Below are 27,057 nucleotides of genomic sequence, written 5' to 3' on the forward strand. Positions count from 1 at the left end.
TGCTCTCTGGTTTCATCAACCCATTGGTCTCTTCAACGAAACAATGGAATCAACCGTAACTTTTGTGTCCTCCCCTGTTCTGTAAATAGCACAGAGTGTGTGCGTGTGTGGCAAGCAGCCTTAGACCAATCGCAAGGCATCCAACCGCCCCCACCAACGCGTGTCACTTCCTGCAATTGACCCTGGTTCGAAAAGATCCCTGGTCTGGTCTGGCCTATCAGTGATTCATTGCTCCAGGTAATGCAATATATTTCAAATTTATTATTATTATGGCTTACTGACTGGACCTACGGATACACAGGAAGTCCCATCGCTTTCGAATAACCAATGAACTAATATCTGACTTATAGTGTCATCCCACCCATGATGAATCTTGAATCTTGAGAATACGACTCCAAGACCATGCTAGATGTTTCAGGTACAAAACAAGCCAATTGCAGCGTCAATCAGTGGGGTCCTTTCTCGTCTCCACTCTGACTCCAATCCATGATCGATCCTCAACCTCCTACTCCTAGGTAGTAAGGTAGCTATGGAAGGGAAGTCTAGTCGGTAACAACAATAGGCAGGGGACAACGTTGCGCCCTGATCAACTTGGCTTGTGATTGATTGCTTCCCTCGCATTCACTTACATATGACACTTGTTTCCACGGTTCAGACTGCCCGGTTGTACAGACCATCCCTACTTCCATGGTCCCAGTCCCTTTTTTTTTTTGCCTTTTAGAGTGGGAGGTTCTGGTGGAGATGGCCTAATCCATCAATGGTGGTGGCGCGTTCAGACATGTTCCACCATGCCGGCTGGACGCTTGCGACAGGCTTTATTTTGATCATTGTTACTGTCCTCTCAGTCGTTCTTCAAGGGACGGATCAGTTTAAAAATAATAGGTATAAAAATATATCAAAATAGAATAAAAAGACAAGAGAATTATATAATTATATTTGAATATTATTATTTCCTTTATGATAATAAGAAAGGATCAAGAATACTCCCCACTCCGCTGTCCTCCATCCCGTCCCGGTGGTCAGTGAGTAAATACTATAATTACAATACTCAACTTATTAACTATTAACGTCTCATAATAACAATCATTCATCCGGAGCAAATAAAACTGGATCCCTCCTCTCCCTCCGACGGTCACTCATCACTCGAATCCATACCTATTAGAGAGTTTTCTCTCCCCACTTCCTCTCTTGTCGCAATCGCCCCCCGTCTACCGTCCTTTCTTCTTCTTCCTTGCCTTCCTGATAATCCCCAACCCCTCCTCACACATCTTCAATTCTCTTCCATCCTCCTCTCCAGACGAGCTGTGAAACTGATCTAGACCTTCTTTCAATTCATTCTTTACCACTTCTTTCATTCGTTTGTTGGAGACTAGACAACACCCCCCGCTATCGAATAAACACCACCCCCACCGCATCCGGCTTCTTGTTCCCACTCTTATCTGCAGGACAGATCCATTCCTCCCCACAACTCGAGAACTCGAGTCGAAGCTTCTAAACGACCGATTCGACCTACTCGGAATTTCAAAACTACAACATCCTCAATCCATAACAATCGCTCACCATGAACGTCAACCGCAAGTTCGACCGTTTCAGGCAATGGGCCGGCGAGAGAATGGGCGGCGAAGTCAAGACGAATCTCTCCGACAACTTCAAGGCCATGGAAACGGAAATGAATGTCCGACATGATGGTGAGCTTCATGAGTCCCCGCGATGCAATGGGGCCATCCATCGCTGACCGCTTCCCTAGGCGTTGACCGCATACACAAGTCGATGACTGGCTATGTCAAGTCCATTTCGAAACGCAACGAAGGCGATGACAAGGAGAAGACCCTGCCGATTGCCCATCTGGGCTCTAGTATGATTAGCCACGGGGAGGACTTTGATGGGCACTCCGATTATGGCCGTTGTTTGATCAGTACGTCATCACATTACCATATTAGCTACGCCAGTTGGTTGGCATGATTCTAACCGATGAACGATAGCTTTTGGAAGAACGGAGGAGCGCCTCGCGCGCGTCCAGGAGTCCTACATTGCGCAGTCGAACTCGAGCTGGCTCGAGTCGCTGGAGCGGGCCTTGACACAGCTGAAAGACTACCAGGTATGGTTTGCCAGCACATCATGCAGCGGTCCAACATATCTGACTTGTGTATAGTCTGCTCGGAAGAAGCTTGACAATCGACGATTGGCGTACGATACCTCTCTGTCCAAGATGCAGAAGGTCAAGAAGGAGGACTTCCGCATGGAGGAGGAGCTTCGAACCCAGAAGATTAAGTACGAAGAGGCCAACGAGGACGTGTATCGGCGCATGATGGACATCAAGGATTCGGAGGGAGAACATGTGAACGACTTGGAGGCATTTTTGGACGCGCAGTTGGAATACCACGAACGGTCTCGCGAGGTACTCTTGCAGCTCAGAAAGGAATGGCCGAGCAGGTACGTCGGGTCAACTCATGGAGAGAAACTCAAAGATACTGACGAATGGGCCAGCCAATCTGCCTCCTACCCTCCAAACGGTCGTCGCGCGGGACGCCCTCGTTCGAACACCGCGCATTCGTACCAGGAGCGCTATGAACCGGTGCAGGAGGAACTCGTCAACGCCATGGAGTCGCGACCTATCATCCGATCCAACCGGGAAACCTCCCCTGTCTATTCTGTCGACCCGACGCCGCAGCGACCGATTGCGGTGCGAACCTCCACCTTCGAAGGGCCCATGCAACTGCGCCAGGAGCAGGCATGGCCGTCCCGCACCGTCAGCGAGAACTACGGTCCCCCGCGGCCTGTGAGCCGGGTGGTCACCGACCCGTACATGGATCCACCCGACAGCGCCGGTCAGTACCGGTCGAATGGCGGCAGTCCGGACAGGTCATACTACGGACGGTCGATTTCGCCCACCCCCTCATATGGTGATGCCATGTCCCGACGGACCAGTTCGAACACGTTGAATGGGGCCACGCTGGCCAAGAAGGCGCCTCCCCCACCGCCACCGTCGCGCGCGAAGAAACCGCCGCCTCCGCCTCCGATGAAACGGCCGATCCTCAGTGCGACCGAGGTATAGGGGAGGTCAAGGTAGTGGGTTGGAGTTGTTTTGGCGGCAATCGGCGCAAGGGAAAAGGCACGGTGGGTGTTTTCAGTGGTGTACCGGCAATAATCGCGTGTCTGTATTTATTAGCTTCTTGACAGTAGATTGAACAAGGATCTGTGTATCGATTGTCAATAGTCGTCTGGTGCTGTTGATTGGTAGTGGTGTAGAGTGTGTGAACATGGCAGTAAGGTGTCTCAGAGTAGAGTACTAGATATATATATGTGTACTGTGTACTGTGTACTGTGTATGCTGTATGCTGTATAGGTATGTGATCTCTCGGCTGAGGACCTTGGGGCTCGGAGGTTCCATCTACCCTCGACCTCGACCTCGACCTCTTCCCCCCGACCCTTCCGAAGCAACAGAAACCAACATGAGTATTGTATTCCTATCGAGATTGACATACCTCCCTGCCAGTCAATCTTCATCTGCCTGGACGAACGTGACCTCCCAACGCGGTTAGCGCACAACCCATGAGTCAGCACCCGGCACGTCACGTGCGGGTGAAATCTTCTTCCCTCCAGCGTTTCTCTCTCGCCGCCTCTGCGTCTCTCTGAGTCTCCCTTCCGTTACAGACAAGACAGGCTGAAAGCACCGCCCAGTTTCCCCGAGAACCACCACCGCAAGTCGCGAAAAAGTTCCCCCCCCCTCCCTCCATCTCCATCTCTTCCATCCCGTTTCTCCACGCGATCTGGTCGACGCGATCCCCGAGACTTGCCCTCTGTATCTACCTTATTCTTTAATTTTCTCTCCGACCCTTTGTCCCTTTCCTTCACACCCCCCCTCCCCTCTCTCCTAGGTAATTCGTCTACCGCCCTGGGTCACGTTCTCCCTCTCGCACACCTTTCCATCTCCTCCTTCCCCCGACCGACCGACCCGGTCCAAAACATCACGAAACCTGTCGCCAAGGATCCGATCAGGACCAATACCGGTCGCATTCATCGACAAATCCTCCCTACCGTCTTTGAACCTCTGAAAATTCGCGTACTTTGTCGCCTACAACGCGCGACTCTTTCCTCCACGGTCGCCTCTCTTTTTTTTCTTCTCTTCTTTTGAAACACGACGTGTTGCGGTAAACTGCCGACATTGGGATCGGGACGTGGGATCTGGTTGCATCGCAAGTTGCCCGCACCGTGTCTGTTCAGCTTATGAATAGATCAACTGCGTGTTAGACTATGGCTTCCCTCCAGTCGGCTCCCAATATGGCGACTGGGAGCATGTCCTTGCCGGCCAACTTGACCCAGCAGCATGTTCAAGAGGTTCTTCATGTATGTCTTTCCCTTCCATCCACCCATTCCCTTCCATTTCTTTGTCGCGTCCTGCCTGACTGTCAATTGACCCCGTGGTTACATTGATGCATCGCCCATGCGTATGTGCTAATGAAAACCCCCCCTGCAGAAATTCAAACAGATGCAAGAACAGGGTGTTCGTCATGACGACCCCGAGTATGTCAAGGCGCAGCAACTCTTGATTGCCGTGCAACGACAGCAAGCGTTTCAAAAACAAAGACAACACATGGCCCAGCAGCACATGCAGGCTCAACAACGTCAACAGCAGCTGAATGGGATCACCCCCGATGCTGCCGCTGCCGCCTCAAATGGGATCAATGGTAGGCTTCGTCCTCTGTTTCACGTGCCTTCAAGTCAACTACTGACGCGACGTCCATTTAGGTCGAGCCAACTCCGTCTCTTCGGCCAACAGTGCTGTCCAAGATTCGTCGACACCGCAGCAAAAGGGCGCCCCTGTTCCCGGGGGGAGCTTCTCCCCCGAGCAGCTCAAGACCCTCAAGAACCAGATCTTGGCTTTCAAGTTGCTGTCCAAGAACCTTGCGATCCCACCGGGCGTCCAGCAGCAACTGTTCGCGTCCAAGAAGCAACAGACCCCTACGCCCGCGGACAACGTTGCCGCGGCCGAGTCCACCTTGGACAGCGCGTCCCAGGGGAAACGCGAGCAATCGACCAGTGCCCCCGAGGAGGCGGCCCAGACGAAGGAATTCTACGAGACGTTCCAGTCGCCGTATGAGCTGTTCCCCAAGACCATCAGCTTCAACGACCATGCGTCCCGCGTCAACCGTGCACGCGTCCCCGCGCTGATGCCCCCGGGGATTGACCTGGAGCAGGTGCGGGAAGAGAGAGAGTTGGTGGTTTACAATAAGATCACGGCCCGGAAAGCCGAGTTGGCTGCGCTGCCCGCCAATGTCGGTGTCTGGGACTCGGGTCGCAGTGACACGGCGACCTCGGATGACTCCCTCAAACTCAAGGCGCTGATCGAGTACAAGATGCTCAATCTGCTGCCCAAGCAGCGGATGTTCCGCAAGCAGATGCAAAACGAAATGTTCCACTTTGACAACCTGGGCATGACCGCGAACCGCTCCAGCCATCGTCGGATGAAGAAGCAGTCCTTGCGGGAGGCGAGGATCACGGAGAAGCTGGAGAAGCAACAGCGTGATGCTCGCGAGACCCGCGAGAAGCGGAAGCAGTATGATCAGCTCCAGGCCATCCTCAACCACGGCATCGAGGTCCAGAATGCGGCCAACCAACAGCGCGCCCGGATGCAGAAACTGGGCCGCATCATGCTCCAGCAGCACCAGCACATGGAGCGCGAAGAGGCGAAGCGGGTCGAACGGACTGCCAAGCAACGTCTCCAGGCGCTCAAGGCCAACGACGAGGAGACTTACATGAAGCTGCTGGGCCAGGCCAAGGATTCGCGTATCTCCCACCTTCTCAAGCAGACGGACAACTTCCTCAAACATCTCGCTGCGTCGGTCAGGGAACAGCAACGGACGCTGGCCGAACGATACGGAGATGTCGAAGATGACTTCTACGAGGAGGAAGAGGAAGATGTTGCCTCAGGGACCGAGGAGGAGGGAGGCGGCAAGGCCAAGGTGGACTACTACGCCGTGGCCCATCGCATCAAGGAAGATGTTACCGAGCAGCCGTCCATTCTCGTTGGCGGCCAGCTGAAGGAATACCAGATCAAGGGTCTCCAGTGGATGATCTCCCTCTACAACAACAACCTCAACGGCATCCTGGCCGACGAGATGGGTCTCGGCAAAACCATCCAGACCATCAGTCTGATCACCTACATCATCGAGAAGAAGCAAAACAACGGCCCGTTCCTGGTCATCGTCCCCCTTAGTACCCTGACCAACTGGAACCTGGAGTTCGAGAAGTGGGCCCCGTCGGTCGTCAAGGTCGTCTACAAGGGACCGCCCAATGCGCGTAAGCAGCAGCAGCAGCAGATCCGCTGGGGTAATTTCCAGGTCCTTCTGACCACCTACGAATACATCATCAAGGACCGGCCCGTCCTCAGCAAGATCAAGTGGACCCACATGATCGTCGACGAAGGCCACCGCATGAAGAACACGCAGTCCAAGCTGAGCAGCACGCTCTCGACGTACTACACTAGCCGCTACCGGTTGATTCTGACCGGTACCCCGCTGCAGAACAACCTGCCCGAGTTGTGGGCGTTGCTGAACTTCGTGCTGCCCAACATCTTCAAGTCGGTCAAGTCGTTTGACGAGTGGTTCAACACTCCATTTGCCAACACCGGCGGCCAGGACCGGATGGACCTCTCCGAAGAAGAACAGCTGCTGGTCATTCGCCGTTTGCACAAGGTCCTGCGGCCTTTCCTCCTCCGTCGTCTGAAGCGCGACGTGGAGAAGGATCTGCCCGAAAAGCAGGAGAGAGTCATCAAGTGCCGCTTCTCCGCGCTGCAAGCCAAGCTTTACCGGCAACTGGTCACCCACAACAAGATGGTCGTCAGCGATGGCAAGGGCGGCAAGACCGGCATGCGTGGTCTGAGCAACATGCTCATGCAACTGCGGAAGCTGTGCAACCATCCGTTCGTCTTCGAGCCCGTGGAAGATCAGATGAACCCGACGCGAGGCTCCAACGATCTCCTCTGGCGTACCGCGGGCAAGTTCGAGCTGCTGGATCGGATTCTCCCCAAGTTCCGGGCCACTGGCCATCGCGTCTTGATGTTCTTCCAGATGACGCAGATCATGAACATCATGGAAGACTTCCTCCGGCTCCGTGGGCTCAAGTACCTCCGTTTGGACGGATCGACCAAAGCGGACGACCGGTCGGATCTTCTGAAGCAGTTCAACAGCCCCGATTCGGAGTATTTCTGTTTCCTGCTGTCGACCCGTGCCGGTGGTCTGGGTCTGAATCTGCAGGCCGCCGACACCGTCGTCATCTTCGATTCCGACTGGAATCCCCATCAGGATCTGCAGGCCCAGGATCGTGCGCACCGTATCGGCCAGAAGAACGAGGTCCGCATCCTGCGGCTGATCAGCTCCAACTCCGTCGAGGAGAAGATCCTCGAGCGTGCCCAGTTCAAGTTGGACATGGACGGCAAGGTCATCCAAGCCGGAAAGTTCGACAACAAATCCACCAACGAAGAGCGAGATGCCCTCCTGCGGACGCTGCTGGAGAGCGCGGAGGCGGCGGACCAGCTTGGCGCGGACCAGGAGGAGATGGACGATGACGACTTGAACGATATCATGGCTCGATCTGACGGGGAATTGGTGCGCTTCCAAGAGATCGACCGGGAGCGACAGAAGAACTCCCCCTACGGCCCCGGCAAAGCGTTGCCGCGTCTGATGTGCGAAGATGAATTACCGGAGATCTACGTGGCGGAGGATAACCCGGTCCCGGAAGAGGTCGAGGTGGACGTTGGGGGTCGCGGCGCGCGCGAACGCAAGGTCACTCGCTACGACGACGGGCTCACCGAAGAGCAGTGGCTCATGGCCGTGGACGCCGACGACGACACCATCGAGGAGGCCATCGCGCGCAAAGAAGCGCGGGTGGAACGCCGCCGGGTCAACAAGGAGAAGCGCGGGGGGCGGGGCGGCGACTCCTCGCCGGAGCCGTCGCGGGAGAGCTCAGAAACGCCACAGCCCAAGAAACGCCGCCGGGGGCCCGCCCCGAAGCGCAAGGCGGAGGAGCTGGTGGAGGAGACGCCGCAGCCCAAGCGGAAGCGCGGCCGGCAGGCGAAGCCGCCCGACACGCTCAGCAGCCAAGACCGGGCCATCATCAACCGCATCCTGAACACCACCTATCAAGCACTGATGGATATGGAGCAGGAGCTGCCGGCCGACGAGTCGGACAGCGAAGATGGGCCCGTCACGCGCTCGGTCATCGAGCCGTTCATGAAGCCGCCCCCCAAGTCGCAGTACCCTGACTACTACATGATCATCCAGACGCCGATCGCGATGGAGATGATCCGGAAGAAGATCAACCGCGATGAGTACCAGAACTTGCGGGATTTCCGGAACGACATCCACCTGCTGTGCCAGAACGCGCGGACGTATAACGAGGACGGGAGTCTTCTATTCCAAGACGCCAACGACATTGAGGTACCCCTCTCCTTCCTTCAATCAACTTTATTGAGAATTTTTTAGAACATGGCTAACTCCGATCAGGCGAAATGTGTTTCCGAATTGCAGAGAATGACCGCGGACCACCCTCAATTCGCCAACTTTGACGATGCGAGCGCCGCGACTGGCAACGATGGCTCGGCCGCAGCGGCCTCTGGACCCGAGACGCCCAGCGCAGCCACCCCGGGACAACCGAAGCTAAAGCTGACCTTCAACAGCGGCAACCGGGAGAGCGTGGGTATCAACGGAGGGCCTATGACAGGAGGGAGTGAAGACGAGTAAACCGGACGAAGGAAGGAAAGAAAAATAAATTAAAAATAAATTCGACAAAAAGGGAAGAGAAGGATTATGACCACCGGAAACGTGTGTATCGATCTTACTCTTGCCTCCTCACCCTCTTCTGTTCTATTCTATCCCGTGTCTACCTAGTTACCATTTTTTTATTTTTTTTTATTATTCTTTTGCTTGATCGATCTTGGCATGTATCCCCTCTGGGTGTTTCGTTTTGTTTTGTTTTTTTTTATTGATCCATTTCTGGCCGGCGTTTTCAACTTGGTTGGCTGGGGATGGATGTATGGATGGATGATGGATGATGGACGGCGCAGCGCTGAGAGGATGCCGACGAGCGTGAGATTGGTGATTCTGGTGATGTTTACCTTTTTTGTCTTTCTGTTTATTACTTTTTTCTTATTTTATGGCGGATGATCTTATTTCTTCTTATTCTCTACTTTATTTTACCTTTTTTTCATTATCTTTTTGTTTCTACCAGACTATTATTTGTCTCGTGGGCTCTCGATGTGTGACTACCTTACTTACTATACTGCATTACACTTCCTACTACAACTAATACACTGCTTGGTCTGTTAGATAGGAGATGTATTCATTGCCTGATTTGTTGGCCCGCGTTCCTCGGTCGTGTCTACATTGTGTAAGTGTATACATAACTAGTGCATCGAGTCCAGTAAGTAACTAGTAGCTAGTATAGTAAGTTAATGGTAGTAGTATGCCTCGAGTCTGCCAGGCACATCCCTAACTCCCACTCTCCATACAGACGGCGCACAATCCAACCCAGTTATTGGCTAAGTAGGTATATAGATGGGGCTGATCGAGAGTACATACGCATGCGCATCAGTAGCGTATGGACTACTAGTCCTACCTGCACCAGAGGACCAACCATGTTGCGTGCTGTGGGTGGGATTGGATTGGTTGGAGATAGCTGCTTTATACTACCTACATAGCTGTAGGTACTTCACCTATCTCCTACTCCGTACCTACGGAGCTATCTAACTGTCTATCTGTCTTTTTGGTCTTCTTTAGGCTTTCTAGAAGGTTCTCTAGAGGTACTTATTAGAGAGTGTGTAGGATCACAAGTTACAAAAAATGGATGGTCACCTGATTTGTGCGTGCTCCCTGTGAGACTGGTAGCGCGTGTAGATCATCAAGTCCTGTATATCGGTAGGAGTCACTAAATCAAGTATCAAATGCGACAGTTCTCGATCTTTCTCAACGTCTCCACAATCTATATCATGATCGATGAGATAATAATTCCAAAGTCATACGTCACCGCAGCGACGTCACGAGCCATCACGTGACCTACGGAACTGGAGCTCCTCACTGATTACTGTAGGGGAAAAAAAGGTGAGGCCAGCTCGTCCGTGTCCAGTCCGGTCCAGCCAGTCCGTCTTCTTCCTCTTCTCTTCTTCTCTTCTCCCTTTCTCTCTCTCCTCTTTCTCTGTCCCCTCACTCTTCACACCCTTCACTTCCCACGATTGATACAGACTCATCTTAGATATTCTATCTACCCCCTTTATCTGGCTTGTTAGCTTCGGATTTAGTTCTCCCCTTTTTTTGTTCCTTTCCATCATCACAAAATGGCCTCTTTCCAGGACCGTGCCCAGCACGCTGTTGCTCAGCTTGATAAGGAGGTTAGTTCGTTACTTGATTCCTGTGTTTGTGTGTCTGTCTTTGTCGCTGGTCAAACGAGATGATCTGCTTTGATCTCGGTTTCGCCTTCTTGTTTGATTATCCTGTTCTTCCTACTTCCTGAATGCGTCATTTTTCGGGCTTGTTTTCGTACTGCTCGGATCCCGCGCATTTTTCTTTTTGTCCCTTGATCGTTGGATCTATCCCCCCATCTGCCCTCGCTTTTGCGACGATCATCTTGATTTTGATAATGCTTGAACCCCGTCGCGATGCAATGCGAAATCTCCGAGTGAAAACGCTACCGCCCAGCTAGCTGGAAGCAACCGAGCTAACCACCCATAACCTACCAGCTCTCCAAGTACCCCGTCCTCAACAACCTCGAGCGTCAGACCTCCGTCCCCAAGGTCTACGTCATCCTCGGTCTGGTCGGCATCTACTTCTTCCTCGTTTTCTTCAACATCGCCGGCGAGTTCCTGGTCAACCTGGCCGGTTTCATCGTCCCCTGCTACTACTCGCTCAATGCTCTCTTCACCGCTACTACGGTTGATGACACTCAGGTATGCTCCCCTTTCCCACCTACTGGTTTTTGTCCTGTTTCTCTCCCCTAGTCTGGTGACAATGCTGATGATCTACTAGTGGTTGACGGTATGTGTGACTCGTGATCCCGATCGGATCGTGTGCGGTGCTGGGCTTAGGCGAGCTACCGCGGCCTGGCCCGCCCACGTGACGTCCCCCGACGGTGACCCCGGTCCCTTGGCTGACATGTGATTCACTTCTAGTACTGGGTCGTGTACGGCCTCTTTACCGTTGTTGAGAGTGCCATCAGCGCGCCTTACTGGTTCCGTACGTATTCTGTGGATATGGATGGAGGATATTCCTGCCATCTGTCTCATTGAACAGCTGCTAACCTGATCAGCCTTCTACTACATCTTCAAGCTCGCCCTGGTCCTCTGGATGTCTCTGCCCCAGACCAAGTAAGCAACCCCCGCAGAATCCACGCCTCCAGATCGATTCCACTAACCCGTATATTCGTACAGCGGTGCCCAAGTCGTCTTCCACTCCTTCCTCCAGCCCGTTCTCGGTCGCTTCTTCACTGGCGGCTCCACCTCGGCCAACCTCCGGGCCCAGGCCGAAGCGGCTGCCAAGACCCAGTAAATAGAGCGCGAGTTCAAAGATGCGGGATGCCTAACGTGACCCGTCTTCGCCGTGGATCCACACGATCGACGCTCCGTTGAGTGGTATTGGTGTAGATTGGGATTCGGGTTGGTTTCAGCCCTGGTTTCTTTTTCTTTGTTTGTCTCTCTTCCGCAAGATTTACGTTTTCTGCACGAAATCTAAGGAGAAGATGATGATTCGGGATCCCGTGTTTTGTTTGCTGCGAATGGGCTGGATGGAACCTGTTGGATTAATTCTGTCTTGTCTGATCGATGTTTCTTTTTTTTTCTTAACTTTCATGTTAGCTTTTCCTTCCTGTTTTGGCCCGAGTTTGGGTCAGTAGAATTGGGAACATGGCTCGGCTAGCGCCGGGCCGTGCAAGGACGCGGGTATGAGTGATTTTGGAATGTGATAATGCCACTGATCAATTTGGAGTATCTTTATTCACTGGTTTAACTCTTCGTATTCAAGATGTGGGAATGGTTCAGGATGTAGGAAAGAGTAGTAATGTACATGGAAGACCCGAGCCAATAAATTTAAACAGCAATAAGGCAATACAAGACAGGATATCGTAAAAGCGAGTAATTTCTTTCTTTCTTTGTTTCTTTCTTTCTTTATATACCGACATCACGTCACACTGGGTACCGTAGCCCAGAGAGTGAGTAGGAGCAGGCGTAGGAATCAAACGCAATGATTGCTTCGCATAAGGTCATAAATAGTCGTCAACAATGTATGTGTGGATATATGGATGTATGGTGATCAGTACAGCCCAAACCGGTTCTGCCAGCCGTCTGTGCGCGGGTTGACTACGACGCGGTAGGGGAAAGGGTTGGAGTCGCTGGTGGTGATAGGCGGGATGTGGTCTTTGTCGCGGTTGACGACGGTGAGGATCTTGAGGGTGGCTTTTTGGAGCATGTTTTCCATGGCTTTGCGGACTTTGGCGCGTTCTGTTGTTTGTTAGTCTACCTTCGAATTATCTCTGCTAGTCCACCCCTTGATTGTAGCGCTGGGTAGATAGAGCAGGTGTTAATAATAGGGAGACATACCTGACTCTGTTCGCGGCGTCGCGATGGTCACATCCAAGTTCCACACCTCCCAGCAGACCTCCTCCTCGCCCTTCCCTGCTAACCCCCCGAACCATAACCCCGAACGTCGCCGCTTCTTCTCGTAGAACTCGACGGCCATGCGGCCGCGCACGCCGCCTCCGCTTCCGCTTCCGCCGGCGCCGGCGCCGCCGTCGTGGGTACCCGCTGCGGAGGTGGCGTGTTGGCGGACGAGGGTGCTGATGCGCGAGTCGATGAGGGTTTCGAGGTCTACGTCGTTGATGACGGGAAGGGTAAAGTCTAGGACGTCGAAGGTTTTGGGACGGATGCAAGTGAAGTAGCGGTGGAAGAAGATTAGGTTGAGGACGCCTGTGGGGAGTTAGATTTGTCCATTGGTGGGGGGTGTGACAGGTATGGGGTTTGGATAGGGAGGCGTCAAGGAGGAAGAAAGGAGGTTCAGGTGAATAGGGAGGTGTAGGTACCTTTTAAGACATCTCGGACGGTAGTTTTATCGGCGAAGATCTCTAGGAAGTACTCTGGAGGGGTCCTGCGGGGCTCCATGGTTGGGGAAAGGTAGGACCCTGGTGCCAGGGGTCGACCTCTGGGGGGAGGAGGGAGAAAGAAGGGAGAAGATGGGGTGGGGCCTGTTCTGAGCACGGATATCTAGCGAAAGGGGAGTAATCAAACAGAATAGAGGGCTGAAAGACAAGAGATTGACTGGATGTTTAATGGAAGAACAAGGTGAAGATGAGGAGGGAGCAAGGAGAGATTATTGGAGGAGTGGATTGCAATCTGGTCTATGATGACATAGAGGGGCTTATAGAGGACCCATAGCTGGGATGGGTAGAGGGGTTTAGTCTGTTATACAGGAGATCCACATATGCATATTGAGAAGAGGATATGGAGGAAGAGGAAGAGAAGAGAAAGCAGAAGAGGGCAAGAGGAGAAAGAGAAAGAGAGAGAGAGAGAGAGAGAGAATGAGGAGAAAGAAGATTTGCCCCTCGTGAGAGATAAAAAGATAACGTAAGTTGATCGAGAGAAAGTGTCAGTAAGATAAGGTGTCGATGTATCGTTACCGTATTGATGCCTAAGGTGGCACTCGGCTCATCACCGCGCATATGCTTTCTCCTCTATACTGCATGCTCGACATACTCGGTCTCTACTCTCTCCACCCTGGTTTTTTATAGTTGGAAAATCTCCAGTCTGGAAGCCACCGAGCTTTGTGACTTTCAAAACCATACTGAAATTAGATCTCCACTGTCGTACCTAGGCTGTAGCCCCTACATGAGAGGTCCAGTGTTGATCAACTGGACTGATCAGTTTAGCCGAGGCCGCGCTGCCCCATTCATTCTTCCCCGACCAACCTCATCTCATCCGAGCTTCGTCTTTTCTTCTCCTTCTCCCTTCCATATTCCTCCCCCCCTTTTTCGTCCTCCATCTCATCCGGATTGACTTCTACAAGACCTCCATTTTGGACTATCTTTACTCCATCAGCAAATTCCACCCGATCAGCTCTGACACATCCCATCCTGCAACGCCCCCCTCGATCTTGGCTCCGTCATGATTGGGGCCACCAGGCGCTGGTTCCGGCGCAATCGCAAGGGCCTCGCTATTGGCGCCGGCGTCATCGGAGCAGGCTATCTCGCCGGTCAATATGTCTTGAACAAGATCTCCGAGGCGCGAGAACGCATGAGCAGTGATCGAATCGCCCGGGAAAAGTGGGCGCCCTCCCCTCTCTCCCAAATCCACTTGCGTACCCCCCGTTCTGACTTGGATTTCTTTGTCTAGTTTGCGACGTCGCTTCGAACAGAATCAGACCGATTGCACCTATACCGTCTTGGCTCTCCTGCCCACCGCGACCGAGGATATTTTGGAAGCGTTGCCCGTGGAGGACCTGACCAAGGAATTGCAGAAGAAACGGGCCGAGAGGCTGGCTCGGCTGAATGCCGGCGAAGGCACAGGCTCCTCTGATATGAGCTCCGTCGCGCCCAGCCTGCCAGAGGATGATCGACGGAGCTTGTCTAGCTTGCAGAGTGAAGGGTTCGTCCGGGCGAGCCAATTAGGGGAGTCGGCTCTAGAAGGCGAAGCGGCGGCTCAGCCGAAGCGGAACAAAACCCAGCTCTGGAATGAAGTCAAGATTACTTGTATGCCACCCATTCCTGGTGATGTCTGGTGTGCGGAAAGGAGAACAGGAAAGGGACTGGGAACAGGACGCCAGGATCGCCGCTAACCAGCTACAGCAATTACGCGCGCCTTTACTCTCATCTACACCCTCTCTCTGCTGACCATCTTCACCCGAATCCAACTCAACCTCCTCGGCCGTCGGAACTACCTGTCTAGCGTCATCTCTCTGGCCACGCCCCCGGCCGATACCCCCACGATCCGCCTGGAGGACCATGACGACGATGACCTCACACAGACCTTGGGCAATGACTTTGAGACCAACCGGCGATATCTGGCGTTCAGCTGGTGGCTCTTGCACCGCGGCTGGAAGGAGCTTATGCAGGAGGTACAGGCCGCTGTGACCGAGGTCTTCGGCTCGCTCAACCCCCGGGAGGATATCGCGCTGCCGAAACTGTCGGAGCTGGCCTTGGAAGTCCGGAAACGGGTCGAGGGCAAGACCGAGGAGGAGCGAAAGTAGGTTTCCCCCACATTTGCATTCCTTGTATCGAACATGGACTAATTTCGATAGGAATCGGAAATGGCTGGCCTTCCTGCTTCCCCCACGCGAGGAGGAAGATCAGCTGTTGGAGGACTCGGGAGTCCTGGGGGTGACGGAACCAACCTCCGCCCAGACCACGTCGGCATTGCGCCACCTTATCGACGAGACGGCCGATCTGATCGAGTCCCCAACCTTCACGCGCGTCCTGACGCTCCTGAACAACGAGTCCTTTGAGACCTTGATCCGGCAATGCACGGCGGACGCCTTCAAGACGTCCGCGTCCGAAACCGATCCCCGATCGTTCACCTCCGTGGCCACGGTGGTCCCCACGGTCGAGCCCCGGACCAAGCTGGCGAACGTGCTGGCCGTGATGGCCCGCCAGGCCCATGTCATCGGGAACGGCACCAACCCGCCCAACCTTTACCTGGCGGCCATGGACCAAGGTGTGCGCGAGCTGGAGGCGTTCGCGGCGGTGGTCTACAGTTCGAATTTCGACCAGGAGCTGCTGGGGTCGGCAGCGAAGGCGGAGTCCCTGGGCGCGGAACCTGCCGACGGCTCGGACTCTGCATCGTACGTGGCGCCGGTCCTGGTCGATCGCGAGGAGGTCGAGACTGCCGAGGAGGATGGGTACCATCATATCTCAACCGGGGGCGACTCGACGTTTGAGCAGGCGTGGGGGAAGGCAGTTCATGAGCCACTGCCCGAGGGATCCGCCGCCTAGAGCATCGAGGCGTCCTCACCTTTGTGTTATGACCTTTCTTTTTTCTTTGATTTCTCTCTTTCTGTCGATCTTCTCTTCCTACCCTAGCATGTGTTTCTCAATCCCGGAGATTGGTATGATGATTAGAGGGTGACTGTTCTTATCTGTATGATATTCGGATCTATTCTGTGGAAGGCAAGTTTTAGGAGCATCTGGATTTGTGGTGGGGTCTCCCATCCACGTCCTGGGCCCATCGACACGACCGCTGGACACCCGCCCCAGGCGAAGTAGGGATCTCCAGAGCAGCTGTTGACGGAGATCAATCAACACGAAATGAAGCTGGAGGCCCAGACCATGTGACAACGGGCATGTGACCGGACGGAGAGGGGGGATATATTACATAATCCGACCCACCGGTAACAGCCGCGTATTTCGGTATTGCTTGGTATTTGCGGGGAAATCTCGACTTGTGGGTCGACCTTCATCTGGAGTTGTCATCTAGATCGGACCGTTCGATATTAGAAATAGATAAACAAGTGCGGAGTACACAACGGAAATTCAAACCGAGCATGTATACCAAAAGTCCCTCGCACTAAATGACGGGATCAGGCTAGCGAGTTGGGCTGCGAGAGCGCCGGAGGACGCCGTCCGGAGACACGATGTCCAATGGTTGATGATAGTCCGCGAGGTTGCTTCAGGGATTGGGGGCCTTGAATGATGGCTGTCGGGTTTATTTTTGGCTGTGGTTTTTTCCCTTGAAAATTTGACTTTTCTCTCCTCTTCTGACATTTTATTTGGTTTTCTTATCTTTTGCGCTTGGCTTTGGGTTCTTTAGTTGTTTTATTCTTCCCCCCATTCTCTTCTCTGTCAGGTTCTGCGTGGTTTGCTGTCAGCCTTCATCCTTGCTCTTCCGCCCTTCCTTCTACTATTAAGTCAGACTCAGTTGAGGGCACCGGTCTATCGTGACATTCGCGCGTCTCCGGTTATAACCGTCAAAGATACTACCGAGACACGTACGGATTGAATTGAACGAACACCATGAAGTTCAAAGGTCTGTACAGAACCAGAACCGGTCGTCTGGGATAACCACTGAATCGTACGGACTAATCAGAGCATATCGGCATCGACGATGAACTGGAGGAGACACAATTCCAGACGCAGACCCCACCCCCCGGTCTACCGCGTCTCACGCAGACCACGGAGCGCAGACTCATGGCCAAGATCGATTGGCACCTGATGCCCTGTCTGTGTGTCATGTATCTACTGGCGTTCCTCGACCGGTATGAGCTATCTGCGCTGTCTTTTTGAACATATATTGACCTCGAGGTGGTGATAGGGTAAACATCAGCAACGCAGCCGTGCTGAAACTCCCAGAAGACCTGGACATCGTGGAAGGGACCAAGTACAACACGGCGCTCACGATCTTCTTCGTCCCCTATGTGATCTTCGAGGCAGGTTTTGCTCGGCGCAACCGCCGCATAGATGGCCAGAGAGCAGGGCGCTGACCGGACTGTGAAGATTCCGTCGAATATATTGCTCAAGAAGCTTAAGCCGCATGTGTGGTGTATGTTTGTCTGTCTTGTTTGATTGATACGAGAACTGACAGGTGCCTGCTAGTATCGATGTGCATGTTTCTGTTTGGTCTCGTGACTATTTTCCAAGGATTGGTCACCAGTTGGGGAGGTTTGATGACGACGCGTTGGTTTCTAGGTGCGATATGAACTCGGCTGTCACGGTATATATAGCGCTGCTAATGGATGGGAGTGTAGGCATGTTTGAGACGGGCATGTTCCCGGGATGTATGTTCCGCCTTTCCCATGCTGGGTTCTAACCTAAAGTACTAAAGTTCGGCACAGGCTTCTATCTACTGGGGATGTGGTACAAGCGCAGCGAGGCCCAAAAGCGATTCACCTTCTTCTTCAGCTCCACGACGCTCGCCGGCGCCTTTGGGGGCCTGTTGGCCAGCGGACTCGGCAAGATGGAAGGCATTCGAGGATACAACGGCTGGCGGTGGGTGTTCATATTCGAGGGTCTTCTGACCTGTCTCGTCTCGTTTGCCTTGTTCTTTATGCTCCCTGACTTTCCCGAGGAGACGAAGTGGCTTACTGACGAGGAGCGCGAGTTCCTCCGGGTCAAGCTGGCTGAGGATGTGGGTGAAGCGGGGCATGAGACGGTGTTGACCTGGCGTGGTGTTTTGGATGTATTCAAGGATTGTGAGTTTGGAGGAACGAAAGCGAGGACTATTGTGTGGTTCTAATTGGCAGCAGATAAGATCTTCATCGGGGGGTTGATGTATTTTGGGCAGATTGTTACAGCTTATGGTAAGCCTACTCATTCTATCAATACTTTCGAGAATGCCACTGAGGCTCAAGATACTGCCCCTGAAGGAATATGGGAGAATACATCTGGCTAACATAACCCAGGCTACGCATTCTTTGCACCAACGATCATCAAGACCTTTGGCCACAGCCGTACGTATGTGTTCGACTTGACTGATGCCATCTCTAACATCGAGCTAGCTATCATGACCCAGCTGTATTCGATTCCCCCATGGGCAGCAGCCTGGGGCTTCTCAATGCTCATCGCCATCCTGTCCGATAAGCTGCGCCATCGATTCGCATTCACCGTCATCCCCATGTTGATCGCCATGGCAGGCTTCGCGATCCTACTAAACGTGCACGGGATAGAAAACCGCCAGGTCCAATACGGGGCTCTGTTCATGGTCACCTGCGGCTGCTATAGCGCCATGCCGGTGGTTGTCTGCTGGTTCGTCATGAACCTTGGAGGACACCGCCGGCGGGGTGTAGGCACGGCGTGGCAGATTGGATTTGGAAATGGTGAGTTTAACCATATACTACAGCAAGCACGTCCACTGACACTCGCAGTCGGCGGGATTATCTCCACGTATGCATTCTTGAAGAAGGACGACTCGTACCGCAATGGCTACATCATCAGTGTGTCCTTCCTTAGCTTTTCGGCTGCTTGCTGCATCTCGTATTTCATGGCTATCTGGACGGAGAATCGGCGACGGGACCGGGCAGCGGCCAACGGGACGGCGCCTGAGGTGCAGGACCAGGACCAGGAGCTCCTTGGGGATATGGCTGTAAACTATCGCTATTCGTATTAGAGTCTTTGGATAGGCATACTGATGCCTGGGGGCTATATTATAGATTCCGGAGGGGATTACTCTACTGTATTGAAGTTATGACCTGTCCGATCGAATAGACGTAGAGACTGAGTAAGAGATTAGTTGTACGATGCACATTAAACTAACTTTTAAGCTTTAGGCTCTAGAACAGCAACTCAATGACACACGACACTCAATAATACCTTGCTATACCCAGCAAGCTCAGCATGGCTACATCACCACTACATCACACAACACATTCACACCCACAACACCACAATCAAAAATCAAAAAATCAGATAAAAAATCAATAAAAATCAAACAATGAACTCAATGGAAATACAGAGAAACAGACCCAATCAACGGTCCACACAGTACAATATATACACCCCGCCGAACAACTCCCAGCACAGACCGGGCGGAGCCAACCCGTGATATCACCGGCTGACATAAGCACCACACTCGGTAAAGTGCCGCCCATGAGCCAATCAGCGCCCTCACCGCACTAGCGAGCCCTTAGCGGCACCGCCGGCTGAGTCAGCCACGGCGCACACAAGAAGCTCGCGGGCCTGCGTTCTCCGTCTTTCTTGCAACCATCCTTCTCCCTCATCATCGCAGAGTGAGTGCCTCTCCAGCCCATACTGGGCAGCTTCCCTTTCCATTAGGGATTGACAGAGTAATACTAACTACGATTAGACATCTACGAAGATGAGAGCCAAGTGGAGAAAGAAGCGCGTTCGTCGCCTCAAGCGTAAGAGAAGAAAGATGAGGGCCAGAAGGTGAGCTCAACCCAACCCAAAGGGAATGAATCAAGAGAATGAAGAATGCTAACGATAATACAGCAAGTAAATGACTCGCCCACTCCATCTCAGCTTCTCGTGCAAAGCTCAGGTTGAACGCTGAACATGATACAATACCGACGACGTGACGACGCTTGAATGATCGTTTCTTGCTGCGTGCGTTGCTCCGGCCACTCCAACGGGGCCTATCTGGTCTTTTTTCTCTTTACTGTCGAATTCGGGGTCTTATCGTTCGACACCATACGATGATCCAATCCCTCGGGGCCCATTTTCAACGAGTTCGACTATCGACTATTTTTACGATCGGATTGTGAGGCTTATGCTCTCTTTTGTCTCGGAGTGGTACCAGTGTTTGGTGGGGTTGGAGGGGTCAGTGGATGGATGGTTTTTTTAGCTGTTGATTCTCTGGTCCTTGAGTCTTTCGTACGGAACTGGTCAACTGTGATTTTGTGTCTGGGTTTCTGACTTCGGTTGGAGTCTGGGTGCAGAGTTATGGAGAGGTCCTTTGAGTGTTTATTTAAATCTACCCAATAACACAAAATCGTGAATACTCCATATATCCTCTTGTAGTCATCGCAGCAATAGCGAGTAGTTCATGCAACCCGTCATAATAAGTATTGTGCGTGGAAAGGCCTTCGCATTAAATAGTAGTACCGTAAGGTCATAAGCATTGGCGTATCAGACAACCCAAACGCTCTCCGCCTTGCGAGCGGAGTCGGATTTTCCGCCCGGCAGTTTTTTGACATTTTTTTCTCCCGCCAAGCAACAATTCAACTCGACTCCTCCGTCCTTCTCACCCCAATCCACAAGTCACCAGACAAGATGGGCTCCGACAAGATCGAAAAGAAGCGCAAGCGCGCCTCTGATCGCCATGAGCGGCCCAGCAAGAAGACCGCGCTGGATCCGCGCGAGCTGCCTCCGCTGGCCGTGAGTGTGCTCAAGGATGATAGCGAGTTGGCGCCTGTTATCAGTATGTTCTTTCCCCCTCTTTTCCTATTGTTTAGAATGTGAAAGGATGGCAAGGGGGATAGACAAAGGGAAAGGAAAGGAAGAAAGAACTAACAATCAAAGCAACAACTCCCGGATTGAAAACGTCCGGAAACATCAACCTCAAACCCTACGTCAAGAACCGCGCCGCCCCCTCCTCGTCCTCCTCGCGGAACCAGGGCATCGTGTCGTCAGAGCTGCTGCTGCAATCGTCGGAGCACCCGAAGCTGGATTTCGTGGGGCGCGAGTCGAACGAGGATGCGGACTCCCAGCTGAAGCACTACGTTGCGGTGTTGGATGCTGAGAAGAAGACGTGGGAGTTTGTCGAGGTGCGGCGCATGGTGGTGAGGGGGGCTGTGAGGACGTTGAAGCCTGTGGATGAGGAGGAGAGTGAGAGTGAGGATGAGATGGTGGTATGTTCCTTTCTCAAGTGGCTGTTTATGACATCCATTCCCCTCCTACCTGCAAAAAAAAAAAAAAAAAAAAAGGATACTAATGATGTAGAAAAACGTCCGCGCCCAACGCACCGAACTCACCAACACCTTCGGCACGAAACAATCCCGCAAAGCCGCCCAGTCTATGGCTGAAAACGCCCAACTGTCCAACGCCCCCGCCGGCGCCGCAGCAGCCGCCGAAACGGCCATCCTGTCGGCCATGCCCACCGACTCTGCCACCGACCTGGCCTCCAAGGCGGCCGCCGTGCAGGCCCAGGTGCAAGCCGCCAAGCCCGTCCCGCAGGCCAACCTGGAGGCGTCGCATCCGTCGGACGTGTACCCGATCGACAACCTCGTGCCGAACGGACTGGCCACTCTGCGGCAGCTTCCCGGCCTCAAAGACTGGACAGGCAGCGTCAACGCCGGCGAGGCAGTGTCAACCACCTCGCGGTACGTGTCTCGGCGCGTCGAAGCCGTCGTGCACTCCGGCAACACGACCCACCTACAGCTCCTCCGCTTCATCTTCGTGCTTCTCGAGTTCGCGCGCTCGCTCCGCTCCGGCGGCCGCGACAGCGGACCGGGCAGCAAGCGACTGCCCACGCGCGACGACCTCCGCCGCATCCTCTCCTCCTCCACCGGCGGCGCCACCGCCAAAGACGAAGACGAGACAACGCCCGCCACAGCAACCCTGCCCGACCCGATCATCGACGCGATCCGCCGCCGCTTCGCCCCGCAGGGGTCGTCCATGTCCAAGAACGACGTCACGCTCCTGCACACGACCATCTGTGCGCTGTCCCTGCACATCCCTCCGCAGCCTGAGCGCGACGGCGGCGCCAGCACACAGGGCGGTAACGCGTCCAACGAGCTGGCGACGGACCCGTCGGACCTGCGCGACGACCTGCGTCTCGACAACGCCAGCATCACGCAGTATTTCCGCGAGCTGGGCTGTCGCGTGGATAAGCCGCGGGAGTCGGAGTTCGCCAAGTGGGGGATCAAGGGTGGGAAGGCGGAGGCGGCCGCCAGACGGGTGGCGCGGTTGAAGATTCCGGTTGAGTTTCCGAGGGTTAGTCGGGGTGGGAGGCGGTAGTCTTCTTCTTACTCTATTGAAGTAAGATGGAAATAAGAGAGGGGGAGAAAAGTGGTTCTGGCGTTGAAGGTGCATGTGTATAGCTGTTTATAATTCATAGATTTTGTTGTGTTGTGCTTGAGGGCAAGCTGTATCACTACTTTGATTTGCATATGGTTTATAGTAGAGAGAGAACGTCCTCGGCGTAGTCGAACGAAACCAGTGAAATCATATACATCGACCTAACTTTGTCTTCACGATCTTTGAGTCTTAACTAGACATCCAACACTATAATTCACAAACCCTAATATTGAATCCTATATCAAATCATATATGTAATCCCATATCCTATACTATCCTATACTAATCCTATACTAATCCTATACTGAATTTTCTACCCAGCCTAATCCGAAATCCAATCCTAAATCCAATCCGTAATCCTAACCCTAATATCAAATCCCAATCCAACCCTAAGCCCAATCCCAAGCCTTCTTCGCCAAACAAGAACCAACCCCCAAATTCACCGTCGCCGTCTCCGGAAACTCCGCCCTCGAGTTAAACGCCAACTGCCCAACCGCCTCCCTCTCAAAAACCAAACAATGCGTCGACCCACCCCCATGAAACGCCCCAACCACATCCCCCTTCTTCACCACGCCCCCAACATCCGTCCCCGGCATCTCCCACTCACAAGTCGACACCTCCGACATCCCGACAGGCACAAAAGCCACAAGCCCTATCCCCGCTCCACCGTACTCTCTATCCGTATCGATGACGAGGACGCCCCGCGCCGCGATATGCGTGATATACCGCTGGGATAGGTCCGGGCCGGCGGGGTCTGGCCCGCTCGACCCGCCGAAACCAGATGCGGGCGTTTCGGCGTAGTATGTGCCTGGGAAGACGTTGCGGTAGATGACTTTCCCGGTGACGGGGGCGTTCCAGCAGTGGTAGGAGTCTGCGCTGAGGAAGGCCTGGTAGACTGCTCCGCCGATGAAGCTGTTAACGTAGGTCTTGACGTGGGGGTCGTGCGTGGCGCCGAGCATATCGAAGAGGGAGTACGGGGCGTCTTTAAGCCAGAAGGTCGAGCGGCGGGAGATGTCCGTGTCGAAGGCGAGGGGAAAGGATTCGCAGGCGTTGACGACGGCGGCGTCGTCGACGGGGCGAATACCGGGTTTGAATTTGCGGGTGAAGAAGGCGTCCCAGTGCGGGTAGTTGAAGAAGTTTTGGGGGGTGCCGCCGGCGGGGTGCTCGAAGAGGTCGGTGAAGGGTTTGTTGGGCATGCCGGGGGGGTTGGACTGGTTGGCTTTGTGTTCGAGTTGGGCGATGGCCTTCTGGGAGCTCCAGCCTGCGGCGGTTAGGGCTTTGTTGCCTCCGGCGGGATCGGAGGTTCCTGCATTGGGATCTTGGAGGAAGGCGTTCCAGTAGGAGAGGATCTCTTTGAGGTGGGAGTTGACGCGCGGGTCGAGGAAGAATTGTCGCCCGCTGGGGGTGCCCATGGGCCAGTCGAGGATGATGTTGAAGGGGAAGCCGATGAGGCCGCTGGGGATGTTGGCGTCTTCGCCGGCTTCGTTGTCGTTGAGGAAGTACTCGGGCACTTGGGTGAGGAGGGTGGAGAAGAGGTAGAGCATGGTTTTGTAGCTGCGGACCTGTTTCTTGAGGGTGGTGGGGTCCCTGTCGTAGGGTGCCTTTTGGGGGATCTCGTCGAACATGGAGATGGCGAGCATGTAGAGGGTGGAGTCGTTCTCGATCAGCTCTTGGAAGGCTTTGACTGGGTTGGGGGAGGCGCCGAGTTTGGGGGGGATCTCGGCTTTGGTCTTGTCGAGGAGGTGCGAGAGCCAGGCGCGGCGGAGGTGCATGTTCTCGGGCATCCAGTGGCCGTGGCTGTGGAGGGTGCTTCCTGTTGCCATGCCTGGGGGGATGGATTGGGTATAGGTGGGGTGGTAGATGATTGTTTGCATTGTGGAGTGTTTGGGACGCGTTGAGGTGTTGAAGTGATAGGATAGGATTGGATTGATGTGGTGCTAGATGGATATATATCTTAGCAATAGGATAAAGGCCACCTGTAGTCAAGGGTTCAAAGAATGATATACGTATTTATAGAAGCTATAACACGTCCATCTGAGATGATATAATTGATGACATCTACACTATTTAGATAGATTCACGTTTCACAGAACCAGACTTTATGGAGCAGGATGTTTCATGACAGCCACATCAGATACCAAATCAGTCGGGCGATATGATTGATCTCGATCTTTCTGTGAGTTGTATACCTCATGTAGTACATTGAATACTGGGAGACCTGTATGAAACTGACGTGGTCGTCTGATATAGATATAGGTACAGATGTATCATGCTGTTTTATATCCACTCCAAATGGACAGCTGCAGGATCAGATCTAGGCTAGAAGGTCAGATCAAAATAAGCATGAACTACAATCCCATCTATATGGATGAGGACAGCAATGGCCGTTGAACAGAATTGTTCCTCTATAAACTGTCTCAAGAGTCATGAAGAAATCCGAGGGAATGTCTCCACAAGGCGAGGTCTGCAAGGACGCAACCACTTGATAGTGAGTAACTGTCTGCTCCGATTCTCATATCAGATTCTCCATTATTCCCATTGCGATCATTCTTGAGTTATGTGGTTCCCATTGCAGCCTGCAGGCTGTTGTCCCGGATTTCCGCATCGGGCAGATTCATGTAACGTCGCGTTGCATCACAATGGATTGTCTTCTACCTGACATGCTGGATCTATCAAGGTATGTGAATATTATCAACTTCAGCATCTCTCGTTCCAACCAACCCGCGTAGACGATCAAGATCAACATGCTCTTTTTAGCTTCTCTTCTGCTCTTCTTCACAGCGAGAGCGCATCCATTCGACGGCGCCTACCTTGACACCACCCTCGTCCCGGTATACTTCCACCATACAATAGATACCTGGACTGATAACTGATATCATGTAGAAAGGAATCTGCGGGAATGCCACGTCCTACGCAGGCTACGGCCGTTTCCCCCCAAACACCATGAAGGAAGTCCACCACGACCACCCCATCAACCTCTTCTTCTGGTACTTCAAAGCCAGAAACAACCCGGACTCTGCGCCCTTGATCATCTGGATGAACGGCGGACCAGGCGCATCCTCCATGCTGGGCCTCTTCACCGAGACCGGCCCCTGCCACATCAACCCGGATCTCACGACGCGCGAGAACCCCTGGTCCTGGAACACAGACTACAACATCCTATATCTCGACCAGCCAGTCCACACCGGCTTCAGCTACGACACCCCCACAAACGGAACCCTCGACCTAACCACCGGCGGCATCGACATCACCCCAGACGGCATCACCCCGCCAGACAGCCAGACGCTCATCCCAGGCGTCTTCAGCAGCCAGAACCCGACAACAACCGCCAACACAACCGCCAACGCCGCCCGCCACTTCTGGAACTTCCTCCAGCTCTGGCAGCGCGACTCCCCCACGATCCACCACCCCTCCACCAACCCCTCCATCAGCATCTGGACCGAGTCCTACGGCGGCCGCTACGGGCCCCGCTTCGCATCCTACACCCAGCATCAAAACAAGCGCATCGCAAACGGCTCCCTCACCGCAACCCCCATCCACCTCTCCACCCTAGGCATCATAAACGGGTGCATCGACCTCCCAACGCAGATCACATCCACCGCCGAGTTCGCCTACGACCGCAACGCCTACGGCATCGCAGGCATCACCAGCCAGAACTACAGCGACGCCCTCCTCGCGCACGCCCAGAAAGGCGGCTGTAACGACCAGATCCAGTCCTGCAACCACCTCGCGCACACCCTCGACCCACACATGCACGGCAACGCCCCCCCGGTCAACGAAGCGTGCCAGAACGCGAGCGATTACTGCCAGAACGAGATCGAAGGGCCGTACGCCTTTCGCAAAAGCTCGTCCAACTACGACATCACGCACTGCTACCTCGACCCGACCCCGGATAACTTCCACCGCGAGTACCTAGCCACCCAGCGCGTGCGCGACGCGCTGAACGTCCCTGTCAACTACACCGGTATATCAGACGCCGTGGGCACGGCGTTCAACCGAACAGGCGACTACGCCCGCGGGGGATACCTCGCTGATATAGGCGGTCTGCTGGACGCGGGCGTGCAGGTCGCGCTCGTCTACGGCGACAGGGACTACGCGTGTAACTGGATTGGAGGCGAGCGGGCGAGTCTCGCTGTTCCGCATCGCCAGTCAGAGCGGTTCCGACGCGCGGGCTACACCAATATCACTGCCGGTGTAGACGGAAATGATGAAGAAGAAGAAGAAGAAGAAGAGAGGGTAGTCGGCCAAGTCCGCCAAGCGGGCCTCTTCTCCTTCGCCCGCGTCTTCCAGGCAGGCCACACGGTGCCGACTTTCCAACCGGCCGCTGCGTATGACATCTTCCACCGCGCCATGCGGGCGCGGGATATCGCCACGGGGAGTGTCCCTGTCGCTGCGACGGGTGAGGGTGATTATCAGACCAGCGGGAGCTGGAACTCCACGGGCGCCAGGATGCCGGTTGGGGCTGTGCCTCGGCCGACTTGTTATTTGAGGGATATGAAGTCGACGTGTGCGGAGAACCAGATCGAGGCTGTTAGGGAGGGGAGGGCTGTTGTTAGGACGGGTGTGGTGGTTGAGCCGGGCGTGCCTGAGGGGGTGTGTCCGGTTTTCTAGTTTTTCTTT

At 53.9% G+C, this 27,057-nt stretch overlaps 10 protein-coding genes across 10 annotated transcripts; 7 read left to right on the forward strand and 3 right to left on the reverse strand.

Moving 5' to 3' along the window:
• The first annotated feature begins 990 nt into the window (after positions 1-990).
• BDW47DRAFT_86521 (BAR domain protein) lies at positions 991-3,091 on the forward strand. Its single transcript, XM_024820078.1, has 5 exons — positions 991-1,688; positions 1,748-1,915; positions 1,983-2,098; positions 2,153-2,433; positions 2,488-3,091. Exons 1-5 carry the CDS (start codon positions 1,562-1,564, stop codon positions 3,053-3,055), a joined length of 1,260 nt encoding a protein of 419 aa, XP_024667852.1. The 5' UTR covers positions 991-1,561; the 3' UTR covers positions 3,056-3,091.
• A 947-nt stretch (positions 3,092-4,038) lies between these two features.
• On the forward strand, positions 4,039-8,840 carry BDW47DRAFT_86535 (putative RSC complex subunit (Sth1)). Its single transcript, XM_024820079.1, has 4 exons — positions 4,039-4,347; positions 4,478-4,688; positions 4,750-8,438; positions 8,505-8,840. Exons 1-4 carry the CDS (start codon positions 4,255-4,257, stop codon positions 8,739-8,741), a joined length of 4,230 nt encoding a protein of 1,409 aa, XP_024667853.1. The 5' UTR covers positions 4,039-4,254; the 3' UTR covers positions 8,742-8,840.
• Positions 8,841-9,466: 626 nt separating this feature from the next.
• On the forward strand, positions 9,467-9,904 carry BDW47DRAFT_113317 (uncharacterized protein). The gene is made up of 2 exons (XM_024814376.1): positions 9,467-9,793; positions 9,852-9,904. Exon 1 carries the CDS (start codon positions 9,555-9,557, stop codon positions 9,744-9,746), a length of 192 nt encoding a protein of 63 aa, XP_024667854.1. The 5' UTR covers positions 9,467-9,554; the 3' UTR covers positions 9,747-9,793; positions 9,852-9,904.
• Positions 9,905-10,096: 192 nt separating this feature from the next.
• On the forward strand, positions 10,097-11,984 carry yop1 (putative membrane biogenesis protein (Yop1)). The gene is made up of 6 exons (XM_024814377.1): positions 10,097-10,384; positions 10,733-10,939; positions 11,019-11,027; positions 11,162-11,225; positions 11,299-11,356; positions 11,420-11,984. Exons 1-6 carry the CDS (start codon positions 10,331-10,333, stop codon positions 11,535-11,537), a joined length of 510 nt encoding a protein of 169 aa, XP_024667855.1. The 5' UTR covers positions 10,097-10,330; the 3' UTR covers positions 11,538-11,984.
• A 220-nt stretch (positions 11,985-12,204) lies between these two features.
• BDW47DRAFT_86575 (autophagy-related protein 101) lies at positions 12,205-13,259 on the reverse strand. Its single transcript, XM_024820080.1, has 3 exons — positions 13,063-13,259; positions 12,584-12,949; positions 12,205-12,484 (listed from the first exon to the last, which is right to left on the reverse strand). Exons 1-3 carry the CDS (start codon positions 13,139-13,141, stop codon positions 12,297-12,299), a joined length of 633 nt encoding a protein of 210 aa, XP_024667856.1. The 5' UTR covers positions 13,142-13,259; the 3' UTR covers positions 12,205-12,296.
• Positions 13,260-14,140: 881 nt separating this feature from the next.
• Positions 14,141-19,069, forward strand: BDW47DRAFT_120885 (MFS transporter; the record flags this gene model as incomplete). Its single annotated transcript, XM_024815541.1, has 12 exons — positions 14,141-14,298; positions 14,369-14,724; positions 14,821-15,217; positions 15,273-15,714; positions 17,098-17,222; positions 17,279-17,397; positions 17,560-17,652; positions 17,799-18,155; positions 18,215-18,263; positions 18,366-18,417; positions 18,458-18,779; positions 18,828-19,069. 12 exons carry the CDS (start codon positions 14,141-14,143, stop codon positions 19,067-19,069), a joined length of 2,712 nt encoding a protein of 903 aa, XP_024667857.1.
• A 417-nt stretch (positions 19,070-19,486) lies between these two features.
• Positions 19,487-20,423, reverse strand: BDW47DRAFT_113327 (uncharacterized protein). The gene is made up of 3 exons (XM_024814378.1): positions 19,912-20,423; positions 19,766-19,848; positions 19,487-19,688 (listed from the first exon to the last, which is right to left on the reverse strand). The coding sequence occupies exons 1-3, from the start codon at positions 19,934-19,936 to the stop codon at positions 19,575-19,577; spliced, it is 222 nt and encodes a 73-aa protein (XP_024667858.1). The 5' UTR covers positions 19,937-20,423; the 3' UTR covers positions 19,487-19,574.
• A 170-nt stretch (positions 20,424-20,593) lies between these two features.
• On the forward strand, positions 20,594-22,461 carry BDW47DRAFT_113328 (DNA-directed RNA polymerase I subunit RPA49). Its single transcript, XM_024814379.1, has 3 exons — positions 20,594-20,839; positions 20,941-21,269; positions 21,361-22,461. The coding sequence occupies exons 1-3, from the start codon at positions 20,692-20,694 to the stop codon at positions 22,375-22,377; spliced, it is 1,494 nt and encodes a 497-aa protein (XP_024667859.1). The 5' UTR covers positions 20,594-20,691; the 3' UTR covers positions 22,378-22,461.
• Positions 22,462-22,826: 365 nt separating this feature from the next.
• BDW47DRAFT_134755 (phosphatidylserine decarboxylase family protein) lies at positions 22,827-24,311 on the reverse strand (the record flags this gene model as incomplete). Its single annotated transcript, XM_024818162.1, has 1 exon — positions 22,827-24,311. The coding sequence occupies one exon, from the start codon at positions 24,309-24,311 to the stop codon at positions 22,827-22,829; it is 1,485 nt and encodes a 494-aa protein (XP_024667860.1).
• An 870-nt stretch (positions 24,312-25,181) lies between these two features.
• On the forward strand, positions 25,182-27,048 carry cp1 (putative carboxypeptidase S1; the record flags this gene model as incomplete). The annotated part of the gene is made up of 2 exons (XM_024818163.1): positions 25,182-25,268; positions 25,321-27,048. 2 exons carry the CDS (start codon positions 25,182-25,184, stop codon positions 27,046-27,048), a joined length of 1,815 nt encoding a protein of 604 aa, XP_024667861.1.
• Between the last annotated feature and the right edge of the window lie 9 nt (positions 27,049-27,057).

Source organism: Aspergillus candidus (assembly GCF_002847045.1).
Source record: "Aspergillus candidus strain CBS 102.13 unplaced genomic scaffold BDW47scaffold_77, whole genome shotgun sequence".
In the NCBI taxonomy this organism is placed as follows: Eukaryota; Fungi; Ascomycota; class Eurotiomycetes; order Eurotiales; family Aspergillaceae; genus Aspergillus; species Aspergillus candidus.